Source organism: Camelus ferus, chromosome 12, assembly GCF_009834535.1.
Source record: "Camelus ferus isolate YT-003-E chromosome 12, BCGSAC_Cfer_1.0, whole genome shotgun sequence".
Lineage (NCBI taxonomy): Eukaryota > Metazoa > Chordata > Mammalia > Artiodactyla > Camelidae > Camelus > Camelus ferus.
In genome coordinates this window covers 9,728,219-9,752,804 of record NC_045707.1, presented here as the reverse complement: position 1 = coordinate 9,752,804, position 24,586 = coordinate 9,728,219, and the positions used below count along the sequence as shown (strand labels likewise).

At 51.6% G+C, this 24,586-nt stretch overlaps 2 protein-coding genes across 15 annotated transcripts in view; one reads left to right on the top strand and one right to left on the bottom strand.

Annotated features, from left to right (window-relative positions):
* Positions 1 to 466: 466 nt before the first annotated feature.
* Positions 467 to 7,039, top strand: CDPF1 (cysteine rich DPF motif domain containing 1). 14 transcript variants are annotated; one of them, XM_032492490.1, is made up of 5 exons: positions 467 to 643; positions 3,126 to 3,156; positions 4,239 to 4,350; positions 5,552 to 5,645; positions 6,468 to 7,039. In XM_032492490.1, exons 3-5 carry the CDS (start codon positions 4,261 to 4,263, stop codon positions 6,815 to 6,817), a joined length of 534 nt encoding a protein of 177 aa, XP_032348381.1. In that variant the 5' UTR covers positions 467 to 643; positions 3,126 to 3,156; positions 4,239 to 4,260; the 3' UTR covers positions 6,818 to 7,039. The 14 variants fall into 14 exon arrangements, with proteins under 14 accessions (XP_032348381.1, XP_032348386.1, XP_032348376.1 ...); XM_032492485.1 differs by having other exon boundaries at positions 546 to 643; positions 3,126 to 3,238; XM_014552309.2 differs by lacking the exon at positions 467 to 643 and adding an exon at positions 652 to 1,132 and having other exon boundaries at positions 3,126 to 3,238.
* Positions 7,040 to 7,232: 193 nt separating this feature from the next.
* PPARA (peroxisome proliferator activated receptor alpha) overlaps positions 7,233 to 24,586 on the bottom strand; it is a 65,305-nt gene continuing 47,951 nt past the window's right edge. Inside the window, 5 exon segments of the mRNA XM_032492464.1 lie at positions 7,233 to 14,755; positions 17,026 to 17,257; positions 17,259 to 17,474; positions 21,976 to 22,178; positions 22,946 to 23,084. Coding sequence (XP_032348355.1) covers positions 14,508 to 14,755; positions 17,026 to 17,257; positions 17,259 to 17,474; positions 21,976 to 22,178; positions 22,946 to 23,084 — 1,038 coding nt within the window. The 3' untranslated portion in view covers positions 7,233 to 14,507.

Below are 24,586 nucleotides of genomic sequence, written 5' to 3'. Positions count from 1 at the left end.
TTGTCCCTCTGCCTCTTCTGAGAATTCCTTCTCAGCCAGCAGACAAGAGCCCACACTTTTGGTGGACTCCATAATTTAAGGGGGCCGGGGGGTTGCCTCTCTATCCACTAGCAAAAGGGCTGTTTTGAACCAATTTTGTCTGCTGCCTTACGGGGACACCGTCGCCACTGCCTGCGCCCTGGCCCCAGGCCCCCGGGCTCCCGTCCTAAGGGGGAACACGGAGCACGAGAACCAAGACCACCGCATTGGGGTCGCAGGCGCGCGGTGGGCTAAACCACGTGGGGCTGAGGAAGGATGGGCTAGTTCTCTGCGCCGTGTACCGGGGGCATCAACTTTGCAGAAGCCCGGTGGAAAGCCCCGAAAAGAGGCTGAGAGCCTCCGAGCCGCCAGCACAGCAAGTCCAGTCCGCGTAAACTAGCCGGGACTCGCGAAGGCCCTGCCGGCCGTCGCCAACCCGAAAGCTGGGGCCACCAAGATTCTCTGCGGCGGAAGGCGAGGCGGAAGCCCTACGCGACGCCCCGCCCGGCTCCGCGCCGCGCACGCGCCGAGAGCGGACGGAGGGGCGCGGAAGAGAGGCCGGGGGCCGGGGCGGTGGACGGGGCGTGGCCGCGCACGCGCTTTGGGCCGGGCGACGGCGGCAGAGGTGAGTGGCGCGGCCTGGCGGCTTGGCGGGGACGTGCGCGGCCTGGCCCGGGTCCCTCCCGGAGCCTCCCGCTCGCCTGGCCCGGCCTGCGGGCTTCCGGGCAGCTGCCCGCGGCGTCGGGGCGGGAAGGAGGACGCGGAGGGGGGCGGCAGGGGCCGAGTCGGGCTCATCCCGGCCCTCCCTGCCGCGGCGCGCTGCGCGAACGGGGAGGGAGGCCCAGCGGAGGCGCTGGGAGTAAAGAGCGCTGCAGAGACGCGAGCCTTCCGAGGGCAGGGCGGCCGATCTGACACACCGGGGGGAGGAACCGATGCACCTGAGGCCAGGCCGGTGGAAGTTACCCGGACTGAAACAGAGAGAGAGGAAAGAGTGAAAAAACAAAGCCAGAACGGGGGTCCAAGAATCGCGGACAGTACCCAAGTTTAACGGGTCTGCAGTTGGAATCTCCGCGGGAAAAGAGAGACCAAGAATGGGGCAGAAGAAATATTCCAAGTGAATTGTCCAAAATAGTAAAAAAAAAAATGGCACACCACAGATCAAACTGCTTAAATCCGCACAACCAGGATAAATAGGTTAAGGAGAGGGGGAGGGAGAAGATACACATTCGAAGAGCTGAAAGCCAAACTGAGGAACAGAAAATGTGCGAGGCAGCCAGAGGGAAGCCCCGTAGGTGGAGATGTCGGGGAAGGCCCTCCGAGTGGAAGAAACATTGGGAGCAAAGGCCAGGCGGCGGGAAAGTGCAGGGAACCTGGAACGTCTGAAGGGTAGTAATGACCCACTTAACTGCAGCCTGCTTGGATGGAGGGGGGTAGATGGCGGAGCGATTGGGAGAAGATAATTCCCAGATTAAAGAGGCCTCCAGTGCCCAGGAAGGAAGTCTATTCTGTAGTCAGGTGGGAAGCCCCTTAGCTTTGAAGCACCGCTTTGTAAAATCCTGCTGAATTTTGTTGCCCTTTTCATGCGTCTGTTGACATGATGGTGTGGGCTTCCTTCCTTCATTCTCTGGCCATCGTGAATTGCATTCACTGGTTTTAAGCCAACATTGCACTCCTGGGTTAAATCCAGTCCATCGTGATGCTCTAGGCTTCTTTTGTCTCATTGAATGCAGTTTGCTAATATTTTGCTAAAGACTTTTGTTTGTGAGGAATATTGGTCTGTAGGTTCCCTCTGATTAGTGGTATCGGGGTAATTCTGGCAGTTTTGGTGTCCATGTAATGCTGGCCTCAAAACCTCTTGGAAAGTGTTCCTTTATGTTCTGAAACAGTTTCTATAGGTTGACATTAATTCTTCCTTAAATGCCTGACAGTTTGCTGGTAAAAATATCTGGGCATGAAATTTGGCTGGTGTTCTGTTTTATTTTAAAGGAAAATTTAAAATTATGAATTCAACTTTCTTAATAGACATAGGGCTATTCAGGTTGTCTATTTCTTTTCCAGTCACTTTTGAGTATTGATGTTTTTTTTTTGAGAAGTGTGTCCATTTCATTTGAATTGTCAAATTTATTTGGTAGAAAGTTCACAACATTCCCTTATTATCCCTTTTAATGTCTGCAGTCTTAGTGATGTCCCCTATTTCATTCCTCACTGTGGTCGTTTATGTCTTCTTCCCGTTTTTCTTAATCAGGCTAATTTGAGATTATCAACTTTGCGGAAGTTTTGAAATAACCAGCTTTGGTTTTATTGATTTTTTTCCCCCTATTCTTTGTCCATTTTCTGTTTCTTTGATTTCTGTTCTTTATTTTTTTCTTTCTGTTTATGTTAAGCTTTATTTGCCTTTTTCTAGCTTCTTATAGTAGAAACTTAGATGGTTTATTTTAAAACTTCTCCAATTTAAATATTTAAAGCAGTGAATTCCCTGTAAACACCACTTAAGCTACATTTTCTGTATGTTAATACTTTGTATTTTAGTTTTCATTTAGTTCAGAATATTTTCTAATTTCTCTTGTGATTTCTTCTTTTAATTATGGTTTATTTAGAAGTATATCATTTAATTTCCAAATGTTTGGGGATTTTCCAGGTATCTTTTTGTTACTGATTTTAATTTAATTATTTTGGGGTTGGAGAATGTACTTTAGGATTTCAGGCTTTTAAAGTTTGAGGCTCATTTTTTAAAAATTAAAAAAAGTTTGTTTTTGGGGGGAGATAATTAGGTTTATTTATTTTTTACCTATTTATTTTTTTAACGGAGGTACTGGGGATTGAACCCAAGACCATGTGCGTGCTAAGCACACACTCTCCCTCTGAGCTATACCTAGCCCCCACGTTTGAGGTTCATTTTATGGCCCAGCATATAGTCTGTCTTAGTGAATATCTCACGTGCACTTGAAAATAACATGTGACCTTGAGCAGGCCTCATACTCACTCTGAACTTGAGGTTCCTTGTCTGTAAGGTGTCCTTACCTATGGGTAAGAAGCATGCAGCGGGGCTTTGAGATGTGGGTCGTTGTTGGTTCTGAAGGTGACATCCTTGTCTCTGGATCTTGCAGATGGCATTGGAGGCAGAGTGCCGACCCCTGGGTATGTTTGAGTGCCAGCTGTGCTCCTTAACAGCTCCATACAGCTACGTGGGGCAGCAGCCCCCTGACACCCAGTCTGTCGTGTGAGTAATGGGGTCCCAGTGGCCCAGGGGAGCCTGCCCAGTGCTGGCTGGCTTGAGTCTGACACAGGGCTTGGGAACTGTGCTTCGGTCCCACCCCACCAGGCTCTGGATGCTTCAGGTGTGACCTGGGAAGGCACAGGACAAGGTTTGAGGGCCATCCAGCTCTCCCAGAACCTCCCAGTCCCTACCTCCCTGCTCAGCCCAGTGTCCGACCCCTGCTCTGGCTGTGAGGTGGAAGCACTGTGGCTCAGGCTGAAGCAGCTCAGCAGCTGGGGACACAGGAAGCCGTGGAGGCCCCTCACCGGGGGCCCCAGGCCTAGTTGCCTTTCCTGCTGGTTCCCGTGAAGTTGCCTTCTCGGCAGGGAGCCATCTGCCTTGCGGCTCCTGTACTAATGGGAGTGAGTCCTGAGGACCAACTTCCCATGCGTCTCCCCAGAGGAGGCCTGGAGTAGAGCCAGTGGGTCCCGGGGCTTGATTCCTGACCTGCATCTCAGGGAACTGACCAGCACATCACTCACGTGGGACAAGTAGTTGGGCCAGGCTTCCTTCCTCCGGCTGGGGTTCCTCTGCGGGCGAGGGGCCTGTTGGTCTCCTTTCTGATGTGCGCTAAGGCCAGCACCGTACCCAGTGTAAGGTGCCCTGTTCTCCCTGTGTGGAAGCAGACAGTTTGCGAGTGGGCGTCATCGTGGGGGTGAGGGGAGGGCATGGAGAGCTTGGGTGGAGGCCCCTGGTGAGTCAGGCTGGGGGCAGGGGACTGAGTTGCAGCAGCCTTTCTTCTGGCCAAGGAGGAGTGGTTCTCTCCCTGCAGTTGTCACAGAGCCTGGGGCAGGTCTCATTTCAGTCCCTGCCTGGCCCTCTGGCTTGCCTCTCTGTTGCTACTTGGTGGTACAGCGGGGCCAGCCCGTTCCGTCGATGGGCTGGCACAGCATGCAGGCCCCGGGGAGGTCCACCAGCAGCCGTTTGGGCTGTTCTGACCCTGGCACCACTCCCTGCCCTGCAGCCTCCTGGAGGAGAGCTACGTCATGAGGGACCCCTTCACCGCGGACAAGGGCAGATTCCTGATCCTCGGCTCCAGATGCAGTTTGTGCGGCAGGCTGGTGTGCGTGGGCCCGGTGGGTAAGCCAGGAGCAGCTGGGACCGCCTTCCCGCCCTCCCTGTGGCCGGGACCTCACATGCGTGATCGTGGGAGAGGTGACAGGGAAGCCTTTCCCGGGAACAGAGGAGTGCCGGCCTTTCCTGGTCTTGGTAATCCCGGGAGCCGTCACCGTCACTTGGCAGGGGAGTCGGGGGTCTCTCAGGGGCCGGCTGGTCTGTCTCATTGTGGATAGGCCGCTGCGGCCAGCGGAGGGGTAGGGCCAGGCGAGCGGGGCAGCTGGAGGGTCTCAGCCGGGGTTGAGGAGTAAGAGATTGTTGGAGGCTCTGCACCAGCCCCTGAGGCCCCTAATAGTTCTTTCCCCTCCCACCAACTGTCCAGATGGCTGTGTGCACCTGCCCTGAATGGATTGTTCTTGGGGGACCTTCCAGAGGAATGAGTCATGCTTTCTTGAGCATTTGTTGTGTGCCAGGTCCTGTGTTTGGGACCTGTTCACCAGTGAGGCGTCCTTCAGTCCCATCCCACGCCTAGTTAGGCAGAGCAGTATTACACCCATTTTACAGGTGAAGAAACTGATACTTGGAGAGGCTGAGTTGGCCCTGTGTACTGGGAGAGCTGAGCCTCTTGTTTGAAAACCCAAGGATGGATGGAGGTGCAGGCATGTGGCCCCTGTGACCCGAGGGATCCCACAGTCTGAGAGGTCCCTGAGCTCTGCCTGGGGGTCAAGTGCAAACGGCTGTGTCCCAGAGCATGTTTAAACGGTCAGCCTCCATCCATCAGAGGTCAAGGTGGTGCAGTTTGGTGAGGTGGGAGGAAGCCTCAGCTCAGGCAAAGGCCTGGAGGAAGAACTATTTTGGGGCCATGTGAGGGGATGGGGCTACTGGCATGGCCAAGGCCCGACTCGGAAGAGAAGCAGCTGGGAAGTTAAGACTGGGAACAGGGGGGTGGTGTGGGGGGTGGGGGAGATCCTGGAACACCACCCCTGGGAATTTGGGCTGCACTTGGTGAGCAGAGGGGAAAGGGCCCCTCACAGTACCAGGAATCTCCACAGTCTGAGTAACTGGCCAGCTGTTAGCCAGTGAGTGCCCACGGGAGCCATCTCCTCCCCAAGCTGCAGGGCGGGCAGCCTTGTCCTGGTTGAGGTGCACCCACACCACTGGAGCAGAGGGGCCCCCAGACACTGGGTAGACTAGACTGTCTTGTGCACTTTTCTTCTACAGGAGACGCCATCACAGTGGTGCTGGCTGGCAGGGCACAGCAGCCACCTCCACACAGTGTCTGTGGTCCACGGAGGCAGCTGCCACTCCCACCATGGTATCTGCATCCCCATCGGTGGGAAGGGACAGGAGAGCACCCACCAATTTCCTTCAAAGGGCATAGTCTGGAGGGGGCACACAGCTGCCGATGACAGCCGCTGCGCAGACTTGGCCACGTGGCCATGCCCAGTTGCAGAGGGGCCAGTGGCACCCTGTGCGGGATGAAAATCAGTTTAGTGTCAGGAGTGCCAGGGTCGATTAGAGGCATGTTTGGGCAATTCTGGCCTCCTGTCCGGACCAGCCAGTCAACTGGCACAGGCCTTTTGGTCTGTGAGGCTGTCCCTCCTGTACCCTGCTGCCCCCAGCAGCGTGGTCACCAAGCTCCTGTTCCACTGCCGTGGTGACTGGGAGAGGGAGGGGTCTAGGATTTCCAACCATTTAAGTGTGGCCCGGGCTACAGCTTCTCACCCTCACCCCGAGATGGAGCCGGCAGTCCCGGAGTCCTTCCCGCCCTGGTTAAGCCAGGCCTGCGCTGCATCTCTCCTGCGTGCATTTGCCACCAGTCTCGCTGAATGAGTCCCACCTGTCAAGAACCCTTAGATACCCGCTGCCTGCAGGTTCTGACCCTGCCTCCCGCAGTCCTCCGTCATATTCTCTTGGGTGGAGACCCTACTCCAGGTGGTGGCCAGACCCCTGGGCCCAGCTCTCCTTCCTGCTGCTCTGGCCCTGGCTGCACTGTCCCCACCTCCCCTCAGCTGCCCGTGTGTCCTAGGGGCCTGGCCCAGTGCCCCTGCCCTGCCTGTGTGGAAGGTCTGGCCCCTGGGAGATGCCTCAGTGCTCTGCAAGGTACTCAGCCTCCCCCCTCCCCCTCTTCTTTCAGGAGTGCAGTTTATTCTACTCCAAGAGATTTTGCCTCCCCTGTGTCCAGGAGAACATGGATGCTTTCCCTCAGGAAATCCAGCAAGACTTGGAGAAAAGGAAAGTTCCATCAAAGAGGCCTGCCAGCCAGCTGGGGTCTCGGACATGAGTCTGGTTGGTGTCAGGTCCACAGCAGTGCCCTGCATGGGGCTCCCGGGCCATCTGGCCTGTGGCCCGCCTTGTTTCTGGACCCGCAAGAGCAGTGTCTGCAGCCCAGGGGAGCTGCGGTCCCCCTGCAGCAGCAGCAGAGCCAGAAGCCACGCAGAGAAGGCGCCCAAGAGGCAGCCTCAGACGCCCGTGCTCCAGAGCTAGGGGTGCTGAGGCCACGGGCGCCCTTCCCCCTGCACCGCTGCCCTCACAGCCCCCACCTGAGCCACCGGTGGTACTGGCTGTGGCCTTGCCTTCTGCCTGCTGGTTCTCAGGGGGTAGGACCCACTCTGTCTCTGTAATTTGTGCAGGGCCAGCTTACACAGCCTGGGGATGGGGGTTTAGAAGCATGTTTGATGAAAGCATGAATAAAGAGCCTTTACTGACTGATGTCTGCGCTGGGTTTTCTGTCCCGGGGCCCCAGGCCCATCCTGTCACCCGAGGACTTGGTGTAGGTCGAGCCCACCTCCGGCGTGCAGCTGGTGGACGGTTCTGGGTGCTGGGCGGGCACTGCAGCTGGGGCTGGCTTTTTCAAACCAACGTTTCATTCTCACAGCAGCATCACTCAAAACTCACCAAATAATTTTTAAAAATAGTTTATTTTTTTAAAACCATTAAGGCAAAACTGTACCCTGAAATTAACTCTTTACATTCATCAGTCTTACAGTAGGACATTCCAAATACGTAAGTTCCCATAAATTCAGGATATAAATCAGTATGTGTGATCAGTTCAATCTCGTAAAGGGAAACTGGGTAACACCCAAGATTTTTAAAAAATCAAAGTTATTTTATAGCCATTTTCTAATTGCCTGGAACCGCTAACCATAAAGTGACTACAAGATCCCATTTGCTCCTCTCCACACACGCGGCTTCCTGCCGCCCTGGGTGCCCTGCCATCATGCCCAGGGAAGATCTGCTTTGGAATTCTCCTGTTTAGTATAAAATACAAAGGGTCTGTCAGCCCCCTAAGTACTTTGAGAGTATAAGGCAACCGAGAACAGTGACGATGAACACACCAAGAAACTAGGCTCAGTCCTAGCTTTGGAAGCCTGTGCCGTCCTGCCCTGTGTCTGGCAAGGCTCCCCCGTCGAGTTTCGGCGTGACGGCCCCACAGGTCCCGGTGGGCGGTACAGACAGACATCAAGAAGAAATTTGCCAAGATACAGAAAACAACGTATGGGGGACTCACGAGGGTCTGTGGCTTCTGCTTTATGCTCCGGGTTGGGCCATCTGGGGGCTGCCAGGGACCCAGCAGAGTATTTCAAATTGCAAAGTTCTTTGGTAAAATTGCACAGGTGGTAATTCCCTGAAGAGCAGACAGCTACTCACTACATAGGAATAGTTCACGGCCTTGGGCGAGACCCTGCTGTGTGGGGTCAGTGACTGCTAACCCGGCCTGAGGCAGCCTTGCTGGTAGGAATGGCAGAGAGAGACGTGCTTGTCGTCTTGTATGTGAAGCGCACAGACTTCACACACAAGGGCTCCGAGAGGAGGAGCCCTGCGAGCGCGTGCGCGCGCGCAGCTGCGTTTCAGTTGTGGTAGTTCAGCTTCCTCTGTGTTTCCGCAGGTCCAGGAGCCAGACTGCTAAGAGTACATGTCAACTAATACTGATTTCAGGAGAATCCAAGTGTCTGCTATTAGATGCATGATTGTAAGTTAGTAAAATATTTATATTAGGATTTTTTTTTAAAAATCACAGTATTTAAGATATAGCCATTAACATAGTTCTTTTGACCATACAGTGTAGAAAAAATAGTGATACTCAAATTCGAATACCGTGATCTTACCAAAAAGGGTTCTGAGTGGTATCCATCTTACGTGAGGTACATTTTTTTTTAGGCCTGAAAAAAGGACCAGGCCATCTGTGCCTTTAAAATGAAAAGACATTTCCCCAAAGTGAATGATTTTACCTTGAAATCACTTGTCTTCAGGGCCTGGGGACTTGGTGGCCCACGTGCCCATGGCCCCGCAGCTCCCCGCTCGTCCCAGGAGGCAGGGGTGATGGGGCGCTCATCCGTGCACCGGCTGGCGTGGTTCTGGACTGTTCATTACAGAACGGACTTTAGGTGCTGGGTGCCGGGGCAGGGCAGGGGGGTAGGAGGCCGGTGTGTCACCTCCTCTGGGGAAAACATGGAAGGCTTCACATGTGACCCAAACTAGCAAACACATTTTAAATTTAAAAACGTGACCCAGGTCTTAATTTGCTGTTTGTGATGTTAAAAAATTGATTTTTTTTTTTTTTGCAAATAATGCATTGAACAACCACGGGGGCACTGAGGTCCTTGCTGTTGTCAGTTGCCTCAGTCAGGATGTGACCTTGAAGTGGATGCAGTTTGGTCTGTCCTATTAGGCAAAGGAGTCCCGGAGGACGTGGCTGCATGGATCCCAGCTAGGCCACAGTGGCCCCCCTTCCTCAGAGGGGTGGAAGTAAACAGGGAGACTTCTCTTGTCTCGGGCGGAGATTCTGAGAAGCAGACGGTCTGCTGACAGCCCCACTCGACCTAGAAGGAGTCCTGATGTCTTAAGCTGGGAAGAGGCTGCTGGAAGTCAGCCGGGATGGCACCTCTCACTTTCTGCTCCAGTGACCAGGTGGCGCCCACAGCGGCCCCCTCTGCAGCTCGAGGACCTGCCGTGTCCCAGGAAAACAGCCGAACAGAAAGCGCTACTTGACGATTGAAATGGAAGCATGAAGACTCAACTGTCTTTTTTCCCTTTTGTCTTAACAAAACTTCCAAGATCACATTTTAGCTTGTATTGTAGTTTCCAAGGAAACAGAGGGGTCTCCTGTGTTCTGAGTCAGACCGATTTCTGGCCTTTATTCTCATTCTAGTGTGTTTCACAGGCTGAGGGTCGATGGCCACGTCCCTGAATTGTATTAAAACAGCACCTAAAAGCAGACAGACTTCACCTTTGGAGCCGAGTCTTAGATCTGTCCTGGCAGAAGGTCCCCAGAGGAGACCTTGCTGTGGGGACAGTCCTTACCGGGGTAAGGTGGAAAGAGCCCAGGTAGGGAGGCGCAGTCAGCACCGTTCGGGCAGCCTGGTTACCGTCACGGCCCCGCTGAGCAGTCCGCGGGGCCCTCCTGCTGCAGGCAGGCTGTGCCATCTGAAGGTCACTGCTGTCAGGAAGGCAAGATTCCCCTTAGCTGACCGCTTGATGCAGACTTGTTTGGGAAGAATCCTTAATCCCAGGGGAGCCCATAAGTCAGCTTGGCCCAAGATTTAAGAGAAGCGGGGCCACTTTGAAGATGAACAAATACAGATAACCTGGCTTTGGAAACGGCCAGCGCCTGCCTCCCGGTGCCGTACAAACGGTGAGTGTGGAGAAGGTCCTCCCTGGAAACTTTTTAACAATCCGTAAGCCCTCAGTTGATGGCATCGACCTTATCTTGTGACTTCTATGGACGGTATAATTTCCTGACCTCTCCTGAGTTGACACCACTGTTGTGAATTTAAGAGCAAGTAACCCCTCCAGGTGGCCCAGGCTAACCCGCAGGAACCCGGAGGTGGGGGAAATGCGCTAGACCTGGGGCCAAACCTGCACCGCCAGGAGAACCTTCATCCGAACCCAGGTGTTCCCATCATGGGGCGGAGACCTGGAGGAGACAGCAGGAACCTGCGTTGACAGCCTAGGTGGGTAGCTGGGAGCACCTGACATGTTTTCCTTGCGGGATCTGTGTTTTGAAAGGCAACATGGGTCGAAGAGGTACTATGAAGGTGCTGGGCTCTCCCTGGGTCCCTGGAAGCCCCCACAAAAGGCCAGGCCGGTGGTCAAGTCAGTCTTAGCTGGGAGCACTGGACTTGCTGGTTGAAACAATGGATTCATATTTAAACAGGAGTTTTAAAGACATTCCAGAGACAGATGTGGTCATTGGGTCAATACACACACACACAACCTCTCCATCGTGTATCTGGTCGTAGTTGCCAAACGTGCCCAGTGGTTTGAAACGGGAGCCAGAGGCCGGAAACGCCCGGAGCCAGGCACAGGTGCAACTGGGGGGCGGCGAGGCGTTGGAAAGCCACGGCCTGACGGAGGCTTGCACGAAGGCATCTCTCTCCATCCTCACCTGCCAGGATCTCTCCATGAACAAACAGGCTTACGCATGGCCGGCAGGCGCAGCTGGAGGTGGGAGGCCTCGGAGGGCAGGTCACCGCAAGCCGGGACCATTGCCGTTTCTCCTAAACCCGGGTACCGCTCACGCGCAGCGACTTCTGCACGTGTGTCTGTAAGGCTCCCTTCAAACGACAGAAGTTCCCCTGAAGAGTCCTGTAAACTTCCGTGTCTCAGCGCACACAGTGGCAGTGAGCGTACAGCCTGAGCCCTCAGCTCAGGTCAGACTAGAGGCGCACCAGAAAGCCCCCGCGTTTGTATGCACCTTGATTTTAACAGTGCCTCTGACAGCTCTCCTGAGGTGGCTGTCCCGCTGCGGGCTTGGGGAAGCAGGAGTTGCTAAATTAATGGTTTACTTATCATCATACTGTCAAACAAAGGATCTTACTTGTGCCTTGAGCTTCTGCTCGGATCTTAGGATGCTGCCCTGGGGCTGGAACCTCTGCACGGTCCTCAAGGCCGCCTGTTTCCGTAGTTTTACGGCAGAAAGAAACACATCGCTCCAGTGGAAAGGTGCGTGCTATGCTCGTAGGAGGAAAGGGAGGAGTCCCTTTAAGAGGGACAGCTCTCATAGGCATTAATGCGTGGAGATCCCTTCAGCTCCGTTCACAGGTATTATTTGTGTGTGCGTACATCTTTTTTTTTTTTTTTTGTTTTGGGAGGGGAGGTAATTAGGTTTATTTAGTTAGTTAGTCTTAATGGAGGTCCTGGGGATTGAACCCAAGACCTCGTGTGTGGTAAGCACACGCTCTACCTCTGAGCTAGACCCTCCTCCCCCATCCTCTTTGGGAAGATGCTTTAAACTCATCTCACCAGAGAGCTGTAGGAAGGTCACAGGGAACCTGGAGACAAGGCGGGAAGGAAGGAGGGGCTCCTAAGCTCCGGCAAAATTCAAACTGCTCCCAAATCCCGCACCCACTGATGGCTGGAGGGGACCCAGGTTTCTGACAATACCGGATGTCACCAAAACAACTCCCTGCATGTGCAGCCCTCTGGCCTCTCGTGGGGTGGCCGGTGCAGAACTCAGTGCGGGGGGCTCCAACTGGAAATGCCCAGGAGGCAGAGGAGGGGCGCCGCGAGCCCCTCATCCCTCTTTCCCGTCAGCACTGGAGACAGAGGCTGCCCGTAACCTGTGGTCTCTGGGGAGTCCAGCCCTCTGTGCTATGACAGGTGAGGACATGAAGAATCAGGTTTAAACAGCGACTTGAAGGTGGGCTCAGGGTGGTGCAAAGGGGGCCCCCACGTCCTGTGTCCAGCACCGGGGCAGCGGGCTCCACACTCATGGTCGAAGCACCTGGAACCTGCTGCAACGCTTCGTTGTCGCTGACGCTGACGATGTCCACTGAAGCCCAGCCAGCAGTCCGTGCACCCCTTAAAGTTCCTATTGGACGTACTACCGTGTATGGCCTGGTGAATAACTCGTCCATATTTGACTATCAGTGCTCTGAGAAATCTTGGATTAGGTGGCCCAAAATATTCCGAGTGGCAATCAGTGACACCGTCGTTCAAAACGAATTTCTTCTTATTAACAAGGGAACAAGGTCAAGTGACTTTCAGGCTGAGGTCACTCGCGGCCTCCTCTGTGGCTTCCCCAGGGGTGCGGCGGGTACTCTGGCTGGGCCCCGGGAGAGGCCGAGGCTCACTGACGCGGCCGATGCAGCGCCTGGGCCCCCGTCAGCTGCTCCTGCGGCCAGTATAAACTGGGAGCTGTTTTACGTGGGTTTCATGAGGATCTAAACAGGACGGACAGCTTTTCTGAAAGCCTGCGTCTCAAGGTTCACTTTCCGAAGTCGCGTCCATGTGAGTGGATCTGTCCCGGGACACCAGAGTGAGGGGCGACACACGCCTGGCCCCAGAATCCAGTCCGCGACCCGAGACCCGCAACATGCCACAGCCCGCCAGGCTCCCAGCCCGGGGAGGTGGCACTTTAGGAGAGAACAGGAAATGGATGCACCGCGTGACTCAAAGCCCTTCTGACTTAGGGAGACCCTTGATTGGTGTCATTCTAAAGAGGAAATGCCTTTGTTTGCTTCCAACAGATCCTTTGATTGGATATTTCTTGAAAAATGAAGATAAAAAACATTGCTACATGTGTTATGTCAAAAGGACGTCCTGATTGTAACCTTTGTTTTTTTCTAGTTGAAGTCTCACAGTTCTGCTTATAGTGATGCTGATCTTGGGAACTTTACCAAATTCCATCCTAGTCACTCTTTAACAGCAAATAATAACAATGACCTTACAGAACCAAATTCCTCAAAGATAAAGGGGGAGGGAGCTAAGGTACAACCAGGCCGTAAGTGCTGTCAGTTCAGGAGGCGTCCAGGGACCCTGCGGAGTCAACGGAGCCTGCAGGCTCAGCCCGTCTGGCTCGGGGGGAGGCCCTGCTGCAAGCCCTCTGACAGGACAGTTCATCTGGCGGACAGAGAGGCTTTCCAGGTCCAGGTGTTCTGAGACACACCCATAAACAACACTGCTTTCGTAACTGGACCGAGGCTGAGGAGCTGCTCTTTAAGGCTGAAACAACTATTTTAGATACTGGGCCAACCCCCTTCCGCACATAGTTGGAAGAGGAGACAACTCTCCGTCTCTGTGACAACAACCAGCCTGTCAGGAATCCTGAGATTAATACGACCCTCTTTCACACCCCACCCCTCCGTTCTCCAGATGAGACCCCTGCCCACCCCTGAGCCACGCCATGAACTTGCATCTGCCACATCTTCTCTCCATGAAGCAGCTACCACCAGCAAGTGTTTAAAAAAAAATAATAAAGCTGCATATTTCAAAAAGCAACATAGAAAAAGACCACAGAGCTGCCTTGATGGGGGCAGGGGGCCCAGAGCAACATTTACAAATCATTTGTCAGTTTGCCCCTGAAGACACGCCCATGGCCCCCAAAAGCCTGACTGGGCTGGTTCAGATTTGAGGGGAAATCGAGGTGAGAGGAATGGGAAGCTGACCTACGTTCAGAGTCTGTCTCGTCCCTGCCAACCACAGACGCTAGCTTCACACGGCAAAGGACCAAGTCCAGAGGGGCCTGAGACCCGGCTTCCAGGACCTTCTACACAAACCTGGGGATAGACTTCTCCACGTATCAGCCCTAAGCAGGAAAGCAGCACACTGAAACAAAGCCACCCCGCCCGCGCACAGCTTATCAGGAATTCTCGGAATCCTAAATCCTATGATGAAAAAAGCCCAGCATGTTGCCTTTCTTCAAATTCAGGGAACATAATCGAAGTCTTCTAAATAAATACTTGGCTGCTTCTAAAACGCCTAACCTTTGGATGCACCTAGACTCACAGGATTATGAAAGTTAGAAAGTGCTGATTAGTTTTCAAAATTAGAAAGGAGCACGACAGTCAAAAGGTGGTGAAAAGGGAAGACAGCGTGAGTTCTGAGGCTAAAGCGACGGCAAATTACGAACATGATGTAAAGAAACCTGTGATGATTAACTAACATCAGGTGTGTTAAAATCGGACCGCTGAACATCACTCTCCTTAATTTTCCAAGTCCTGACTGTCAGCCGCCTACCATCGGCATTTCAATACTTTGCACGCGCTCAGAAGTACTGGTTAAAAGAAGACAGAGACGTGGAACAGGACTCGGTTACCCGGAGCCCAGACTCCTGTCATGTAAGGCTAAAGTGTGGCTGCGTGTGCACAGTCGCACCGCCGCCACCGCTCACGCGTCGTGCTGTCGCCGGCAGAAACCCTGCACGAGTTCCTCTTCTGGGTTCACGGGCGGGGCATCAGTACATGTCCCTGTAAATCTCCTGCAGCAGCGGGTGCAGAGCCGCGTCCGACTCTGTCTTCTTGATGACCTGCACCAGCTGCGCGTGCTCCGTGACCAGCTGCCGCAGGTCTGCCAGTTTCTGGAGGAGTTTTGGGAAGAGGAAGATGTCGTCAGGATGGTTGCTCTGCAAGTGGAGCCTCAGAACGTGCACAATGCCCTCCTGCATTTTCTCAATGTGTCCCACATTCAGGAGGCCGGGCCGATCTACCCTCGAAAGAAAGAAAAGACGCCTGAATGCCGTGATCTCCGCGTTAACGCCGAGTAACGGTTTTCCAGCTTGAGAAAACCGAACATTCTTATTTTACAGAAAGCTTAGCTGCCTTTAGGTGCTGTCAACTTGCCTGGAAAGTGGAACTGGATTTTCCCAAAGTCGCCAGGCCTAGAAGGGGTAGACAGTTAGGGCAAATACTGATTCCAAAATATACCTACTGCCTTAACTCAACTCCCTACCTTACAGGGCGGCCGCTTCCTCTAGGATTGATCTGATTGCCACCTGTCAGGGGAAACCCCCAGCATATTAGGTGAAGCTCTGCACACAACCAATTTTGCATAATACGGGAAATGAAATTCTCCTCCCCACGTCTTCCTAGATCTTTGGCGTCAACGATATTTGAGGCCTGTGATTAGTTCACCGTAGGCTTTGTGGTATAAAGCACTGTTGCAGGTACCTTCTCGTATAAATCGACTTGAAAGACAGTGGAGCGAGAAATGAGTGGAAGGATGGATACTGGCTGGAGAGGGTGCTGAGGACACCCGCAGAGGGGAGGTCCGAGGCCTGGCACGGGAGAGGCGACGTGGACAGCAGGCGACTCCCCGGGGCGGCTCAGACGCAGGCCCCAGGCTCCCTGGACAGCTCAGACCCTGTGCCCCCCGCCCCCAAATCCAAACTCCATAGGCGGCGCTCTCTTTAGAGTCCTACTCGTTACCAGGATTTTCGAAAGTGTTGCTAATGATGTGGATTTTCCTTTGTTAAATAAATATAATTGTTAAGTTTTTAAACAGAGAGATTTAAAAAATAGTAAGTAAGCCCCCCTCGAATTTTAACCCCATCATACAGATTTAACGGATATCCCACCAGACGGTCTCTGCTCTGTGACGGGAACGTCCTTTATAAAACTGTGGCCATACTGCTTAGAAACAGTTCTGCCTGGCTTTCACCCACAACACAACTCTGGAGCGTGCGCACCAAGGACAATGACAGATCACATGCGGCTGCCTTGTGGTTCTACGCATTTTGCCAGAGCACAGGACAGAGCACAGGACTCCCCCTGCCGGACTGTGCCCAGCTGGATGGTCAGAGGGACGGCCTCGTGCAGCTGAGCACCGCCCCCCGCCCCAGCCCCACGCATGGAGTCTGGGCAGCTGCGGCCAGCCTCAGTTCTGCCAGGGAGGGACTCGGGGGGACTGCACAGCTCCAGGGAGTCTGAGGAGGCCGTGGCCCCATCAGTCTCCCCAGGGCTGAGTGAGGTCAGCTGAGTTTACGGTAGAGGGATGACCTTCTTAGACCCAGGACAGGGCTATTTAAAGGAACATGACACTGAGCCAAAAATCTGGGGACTGCAGCTCCCACGCACAGAGGCCCAGACCTCCCTGCACTGGGATCCATTTCCTTTGGCAAAGCACATTTTGCAGTCACTGCCAGTTGGTTACTGACATTTTTCACTATGAAACAGTGTAACTACACCAACAAAGGCAGCGACTGGACTAACATCTGTGTGCACTTTATAGAATACTGTCCGTGATGTGCATCTAATACTATAATAACAATTATAACACAGTCGTCCCTCGGTAGCCATGGGGGACTCGCTCCAGGACCCCCAAGGACACCAAAATCCACAGATGCCCACGTCCCTTCTATAAGATGGCATATTACCTGCGCACACCCCCCCGTGCACTGTAAATGAGCTCTAGATTACCTATAACACACAGTACAATGTAAATGCTATGTAAATAGTTATAAATACAGTGTAAATGCCATGTAAATAGCTGTCGGTGCGTGGCAAATTCAAGCTTTGCTTTTTGGAGCTTTCTGGAAATTTTTTTCCTGAATCTGCAGTTGGTTGAACCTGCAGATGCTGAAACCCACAGAAATAAAGGGCCAAATGTATATGATAATAATATACACCATACACTATAATATTATTATTATACCTGATATATAATAGATACTAGATATAATGGATAACAGATATAATTACACTAGCATTATTAATGATATGCTATAAGTAGAATATATATTTATGTAATTATAAACAGAACATATTTCTATTGCGCAAACGTGTTTGTATATAAGACATGCTGTAATATGACATGTGGTGACGACATTCTCACCTGTTGCCAGTGGGGACGCGGGGCTCGGACGCCGCGCGGGCTCCGCTGGGGCCTGGCTCCCGCTCACAGCGGGGCCGCCCCCGCCAGGCCTCAGGCAGGAGGCTGTGAGTGACAGGCACCTGCGGAGGAAATCGGTAACTTACCTCCGCAGCAAATGATAGCAGCCACGAAGAGGGAGATATCACTGTCATCCAGCTCGAGCGCGTTGAACTTCATGGCGAAATCAAACTTGGGCTCCATGATGTCGCAGAACGGCTTCCTGAGGCTTTTCAGGAACTCGCGGGTTATGAAGCCGTTTCCGTAGGCTACCAGCATCCCGTCTTTGTTCATTACAGAAGACAGCATGGCAAATATGGCCTCGTAAACCCCGTACTTTCAGCAGGGTGACCTGATCGTTCAGGTCCAAGCTGGCGAAGCCCGGGATGGACTTGGCGAATTCCGTGAGCTCCGTGACGGTCTCCACGGACGTGCACTGGCAGCAGTGGAAGATGCGGACTTCTGCCTCCTTGTTCTGGATGCCGTTGGCCACCAACTTGGCCACCAGCGTCTTCTCGGCCATACACAGCGTCTCCATGTCGTGGATGACAAAAGGCTGGAAAGGGAGACACTGGGATAAGTCAGGTGGTTGGTGTCAAGCTGTCCTCTTAATTAGCAAGAAACTGATGGCAGTCACTGTATTCCAGTCGCCTGTGGAGACTCAAAACATGTGCAAAACACAGCCCTCATCCTTAGCCCCAAAGCGAGCTGCCGATAAGAATTACTAGAGAACAATGTAAGTCAGTAAGGTGACAATCACCACTGCCTGACACTGGAGGGGACTTCACTGCTAAGAAGCTAAAGTACTGATTTTGATGATAAAGCTAACAAGAAACAGAGTATCAGCAGGGCACTTTAAACATTTTATAATATCCTCTGAACTCCCAAATACGACTGCAATAGCCTTACCTGCAATCATTCTTTTTTAATATTTTTATTTTTAAATTTTTATTTATTTATTTTTTGGCTTTGGGGTTTTTTAGGGGGGATATTTATTTATTTATTTATTTATTTCAGTGGAGGTGCTGGGGATTGAACCCAGGACCTTGTGCATGCTAGGCATACACTCTACCACTGAGCCATACGCTCCCCCCAAGAATTCTTAATTTTATCATTTTGTGAACTTCAGAGATAACCACCATTATCCAACACTGAGCATCGAATGAATGAATCTGGCACGTAATCACATACAACTCAGAAAGTTGGCATTTGTGTAGACGTCAACAAACGCGCATTGTTAAGCCCGCGCTCTCTGGGCACAAGCGGAAAAGCCCTGAAGGGCTCTTGTTTCTCAGGGCAGGAGACTGAAACCTCCTCCCCAGTGCCCCACCTTCTGAAACAAGCATCAAGTCCCCATGGTAGCGCCTAAACGTGGCCTCACCATCTGCCTCCAAACCCACCGGTCCTGCCACTTCCTAAAGATCTAGAGAGGAAAGAAGAGGCGGCTGGCATGTTATTTGAAGCCAACGTGCCCAGAAGGGATGGTGTATCTGGGGGGCTTAGGAGAACGGGCACAGACACCGCTGCTGGCTGAAATCCACGCCAGGTCTGTATGCGGAGCAGAAGAAATGGCGTCTCCAAGGGCAGTCTCTGATCTATACTGTGCTCCACAGATCAGAAATTAAGTTGGCGGAGGCATTATTTTCAGTCCCCACTTAGTGTCCAGGCAGCCCAGCGATTTTAAGCACTGCTCTGCCAGTGGGTAAAACCCATCACCGACCATGCATCTGGGCTCACAGCATGGCACGTGCCCTATTTCTGGGCTGACAAGAGCAGCTGGAAGAATCACAGTACAAAGCCATCTGCAGGGCACCTGCGGGGTGTCCCTGGCCCAGAAGCAAGCTGGAAATGTTGGAATAATCTGATGACTGCACTTAAAATTTTTAAACAGAATTTGAATTTGCAATATAGTGTTGGACCAAAAAAAAAAATTCTGATTCCACATCAGAGGAAAGAGAATACTTTTTAAATTATCTGTGAGCGAATGAAAACATTCTGAGTATAAAATTCAAAGCCAAACTTCTAAAACTCCTGTTTGATAAAGGAAGACTAAAACTGTCTCTCTCTAAAGACTTTAAAAGCAGGCCAGATCTACCATTGTTCTGGGAAAGTTTGCGGGCACCTCTGCTTCACAGAAGTTGGAGCTCAGATTTAAAGAATTAACGTTAATAGGATGCACTAGAAAAATGTTTTTAAAGGAGAGATGGCACTATTTCCTCAACTCCAGAAAATACAGTATTAGGTCACCCTGACTTTATTTGAAGCATTGGCTTTTTAAAAGGACCTTCAGCAGAAATAAAGGTATTAAATAAAATTTAAAAAAACGAGTGCCATTGTCAAAAAAAAAAAAAAAATTCGAGAAACACTGAGTTAAATGAAGTTAGGGCCTGCCAGAGCCTTTAATGCAACGAGTGTCCAGGACAGGGTTAGGGTGAGCAGTGGTTCCAAGTGTCTGATTACAGAATGCTTGTCTATTTATTTGTTATTTTTTGGTACAACATCTCATAGGACCAGCACACATTGGCTCTATAATCTGCAGGGTCCAGTGTAAAATGCCACTTAGAAAAAAGTGATTAAGAATTTCAAGACTGGGACCCAGAGCATTAAATCTCGGCGCAGGGCCCTTCTAAGCAGGGGACATTGTGAAACAGAACGGGTGCCCAGGAAGCTGGCCCGGCACCAGTTCTGTGTGAAACATTCTCTCTTAAATGGAGACTTAACTGGTAACAGATATCTCATTTCTTTTAAATAAAATTATCACTTGGATTTTAGAAGGCAGGCCTCATTCACAGGCAAAATTAGAAACCATATGAATTCAGAAAAAGTGCTAACATTGAAAAACCATGTTTATTGAAGCCAAAGAGAAACTGTATAGTAAGACACTTGAAAATCTGCCAAACCTTATGGAGAAACATTCTTGATAAGACTATTTTAAAAATCCAGGAAGCTTATATTTAACTCTGAAATGTGCCTTTTATAGCCAAGCTTGAATATGAATCTATCTGACGTTACAGGAGGTCATTTCGAATCAGCGGAGCACATTGCCAAGACTTTCAGCAGCACGGGGCAGAAAGCTGCCCACCTCCCCAGACCGCCCCACACCAAGCCCAGAAGCCTCCCCGCACTGATACATGCCACCCCGGCTCGTGCCTAATGGTGTCCTCGGTGTGTTAATCCTGTCATTTATAAGAAGTCCTCTCCAAAACACATTTAAACTGCATTTTCTATAAAGTTGGGCAGTGCCATCTTTTAGGAGAAATCTGTGAATTATTGGTAGAATTGTTTTGGGTGAAATTATTTCATAAGCTTTTGGATGGGTTTTACTACGCATTTCTAGATGCACTAACAAGAGCAGGTAGTAAATGTGTCCCTCAATCTGAAGACAGCTTAAGATGTAGGTACGATACTTCAGGACAACACAGCAGGCACAACCGCGGGGTGTGGTGCGAGGGGGCTGCGGGTCCAGGACAGTGCCCCGCCTGCGGCTCTGTCCCTGAGACTGTGCCCGAGCTGGCCCTCCAAGCTCCGGGGTGACTGGGCTGGGGAGGTGGGGAATGGAGGAAGGCCATGACTCGGCAGACAGAGGACATGGGGTGGGAAGTGAACCTGACCTGGAGCAAACGGTTCAATCAAATGAGATGAGTGACACCTGGACCCTTCCTTGCAAAGCGGGACCCACGCTGCTCTGGTCTGGAGGTGGGGCGGAAGCAGGCATGACTGAGCAGTACACCAAATTCGTTCCCTGTACAGTGAAGCCCAGCCCTAGAGTGCTGGTCTACTATTTCCTTCCTTACGATCAAAATACAGATTCCTCTCCCAGACTAACTGTCTGAGAGTCCTCGTCAGCTCCAGCCGGGGTGACGGCTTCCTTCCAAGAGCGTGTGGTGCCCAGGGGCATGAGAAGCATACTCTATGGAAATCAAGTGAATATCGAACAGGAGGGTTTGGTTAAGAGCGCAGATGACTTTTAAGCTTGCTTTACATTCTGAAAACCCACGGGAGATGCAGGGGATTTCAGGAAGGTCTAGAAGACCTCAGGGAGATCAGGAATGGGGTCGCTCTAACTTGGGGCGGTACTAATCACTTCCAGGGTAGACGCTCACAGGTTAGAAGATTCCTTTGCTTTCAGCCTGTGGTCGGGAAAGGGTGGAGTCTGTCCCAGCCTCTGGGGCCGCCCGCGGGGGTGTGGCTTTACCAATTTAATAGAGCTTGCCTGACCCCTTCTAAAATGGCCAGCCTGTTTAACTGGAGAACTCCCTGAAGAATGAAAAGACTCAGTTAAAAAGAGGTTTGGTTTGTTCATGAAAGTAAGCAGCTTGTGAAATACTTATTTGGATGTGACAAAAAGCCCGGTTTGTAATCCCCAATAAGGAGCAATGCAAGCTGCTCATTAACACAGATGAAACCTGTCTCACCAGGCCCACAGGAAAAAGGCTCAACCGCTTTGTTCGCCAACCTTGGGCCGTCCCTGTCTTTGAAGGAAGCTCTGGGATTAGCTCTGCAAGGGAGACAAAGACTTGGCTGCCGTGGGAGTGGGGCGGGATGTGGGGTGGGGGCAGGGTGGCACTCGCCTGGGCTCTCGCTGGAGGAAAAGAAGGTGCACGGGGCGAGGCGGGGAGGCGGGGACGGGGGAGCTCCGGGAGGAGGCAGGAGTTTTAGGAGGAAGGGTATAAGAGCACACTTTGAGTGGGAGGTGAACGGTTTCATTTTCTGGCATTAAAATAGGGATTAAAAAAAATCACTGAAGAAAGCACCGGAGAACCTGGTAAACTATTAGCCAGATTTTTCTGGGTGCATTAATCACACAGTCATTACAGTAACTCGGTTGCTAGGAGCTCTGAGGTGAACTGGATGGGATGGGATGGGAGTTGTGTTCAGCGACATTTTACAGTCGGCCAACGGAATGTTTCCACTCCATTGTCTCCCATTTGCCTCGGGGGTTAAGTATTATTTTCTCAGCATTCAGCACAGATGTCCTCAGCCCTCCTCCACGCCTCTAGCTGTGTGTGGCCAGTGGGGCGCCTTGGACTAGGAGAAACAGCAGCAAAGCCACCTACTGGGTTGTTGCTGGCTTTTCCCGCGAGGATGACTCGGGCCTTGACCTTGTTCATGTTGAAGCTCTTCAGGTAGGCCTCGTAAATCCTCTTGGCCAGAGATTTGAGATCTGCGGTTTCCGAATCTTCCAGGTCATGTTCACACGTGAGGATTTCTGCTTTCAGTTTTGCCTTCTCAGATCTTGGCATTCGTCCAAAACGAATCGCTGGGGGTTGGGGCAGGGGGTGGGGAGCAGTGAATGGAATAATGGAAAACACAGAAATGAGCAGCGCAGCACAGAACAGCCACGGACAGCTGCGTGGGAAGTTCGCACCCCGGGGGAGAAATGGGTGAACGTTCCCACGTAAGTTAAAACCCTCTTCTCAAGATTCAGCCTGCTGCTTTGAAGGGATGAGAATAACACCCAGACTCCCTATGTCCTGGACTTTTAAAAAGGGTTAAAATGAAGGGCAGCCCCATTACTCACTTCACAGCAGGATGGGCTTAAGGTACAAGGGAACTGACCCCTGAGGCCAAGGAGCCGATAGTGGGCCTTAGAGGGACTTTACGTAATACCCTTTCCTTTTCCGAGAAGGTAAACATGCAGCTCTTGGGAACAAATTATTTTCAGTTTACTCTCACGTAGTAACTGGCATACTCTAAAATGAGGGGACGATTAAATACAATTAAATTCGTCGCACGGTAAAATGCCAGAAACAGCAGGCGCGGCCTGTATGTGACGTGAGCGGCGAGCCGGCCTGGCGGTTCCCAGTCGGCTTCAGACTTTACATTAAAGTCTGACCGTCTGAAGTTTCCAGCCGTGATTCCAAGGGCTCTGCTGGATCTCTGCTATTGGAGACTTACTTTCTTTTGGGTTATCATGTTATACAACGATCTGGGTATCGGTGTTCATTCAAAATACAGTCCATGCCAACCCGACAAAGGAGGTGCACTGAGGCACAGACAGGGAATGCGATGGATAACCTTACCTACCGTTATGGGACATCCCAACCGAAAGGCACTTGTGAAAACGACAGTACTGGCACTTATTCCGATTCTTTTTCTGAATCTTACAGCTCCGGTCACATTTGTCGTACGCTAGCTTTAGCCGAATAGTTCTCCGAAAGAATCCCTGCGGATTAACATGCCGTTGATTAAAGAATATGGACCACCACCGAGTCAGCGTCAGTCCTTGCTGTGCATTTAGTGTCTTTTAAAATGAACTAACTGGAGAGAAGTAGTTCTTCTAAAAATTCTGATATAATTAGGGCAAATTGAAAATTTGAAATTTCATTACATGCAAAATGAGAAACAATAAAATGAAGCAAAATTCAAAGTGATTTCAACCTGTCCTCACCTGGCCGGGGGAGACGCAATGACAGTCTCCCAAAGAGTGACTGCACCCTGCTAAGATTTACACACAGTGACTTTCTCTTCTCAGAGGACAGATCCACTTTGGTGACTAAAATGTTCTAGGGATTTTTGTAAGAGAATATCTACATTTAGAAGATGTAGATTACAGAAGAAAAGGAGGCCAGTTGTTTGTCAACAATTTTCTTACTTTCTAAAAGCATCTTAAACTTTACCCAGTAAGAAACAACTTAACTACTTGGCCCATAAAAAACCAAGAGCAAACAAAGGTGATGAAGCCCTGGCCCTGCAGAAAAGACTGCTTTGCAGGAATTTTTTTTTTTTTCCCAGTGGGGAAGTAATTAGGTTTATTTACTTATTTTTTAATGGGGGTGCTGGGGATTGAACCCAGGACCTCATGCATGCTAGGGAGGTACTCTACCACTGAGCTATACCTTTGCCCCTTGCAAGTAGCTTTTCTAAAGGTATGTGGTTGGCAGACTTGTGAAGGGTTTATACTGGGCCCGTCCCTCACTGCTTCCCAGGCATCCTCTGTACTTCTGCTCTGCAGGTCCGACGGCCCACAGGAGAGGGGACAGCATTTTCTTGGGGAACGTAGGAGGAAGGCTGCTGTCTGCACTTGCTCAGTTATCTGGGTTTTAAAGTCGCGTGGCCAAGGAACGTGTGGGATTACGAGAAGGAGTGAGAAGAGAGAGTTTCAAAAGTCAGGATGCAGAGATGCCCTGCATCTTTCTAGCTGTGGACCAGGCCTCCGAGGCCAGGCTGGCAGGGGCAGTGTCGGTGTTCCAACAGTGCAGTTTTCGCGGCCTACCATTCAAGGCTGTGACATCTTCCCAAAGTTGGAAACACTTCCAGCATTAGCAAGGAAAGGAGATTTCTGATTTTAACCAAATGTTCAGATTATTGAAGCTCCCGTGCATCAAGTGCGGGAATGCACGCCCACACCATGCGATGATCCTGGGAGTGTCAGGACAGAACATGTGGTCCTTCCCGCCGTCAGGCGGGAAAGTCTTGGAAGGACCAGCAAGCTGGTGGGCGCAATGCTGGAGGACATGGCCTGACCCCTGACACTGTGGGCCTTGTGGTTGTGGTTCGGGTGAACAGGCCCCCGATGCAGGAAGGACAGCTTGGGGGTCGGGAGCAACTGGGGAGGGAGCTGGAGTTCTGCCGGGTCTGGAGCTCGCCGCTACGTGCGGCGGGGTCCTGACATCTCTGATGGAGTGAAAACCACTGCCCTCCAGGACCTTCCAATGAGGCTGGGGG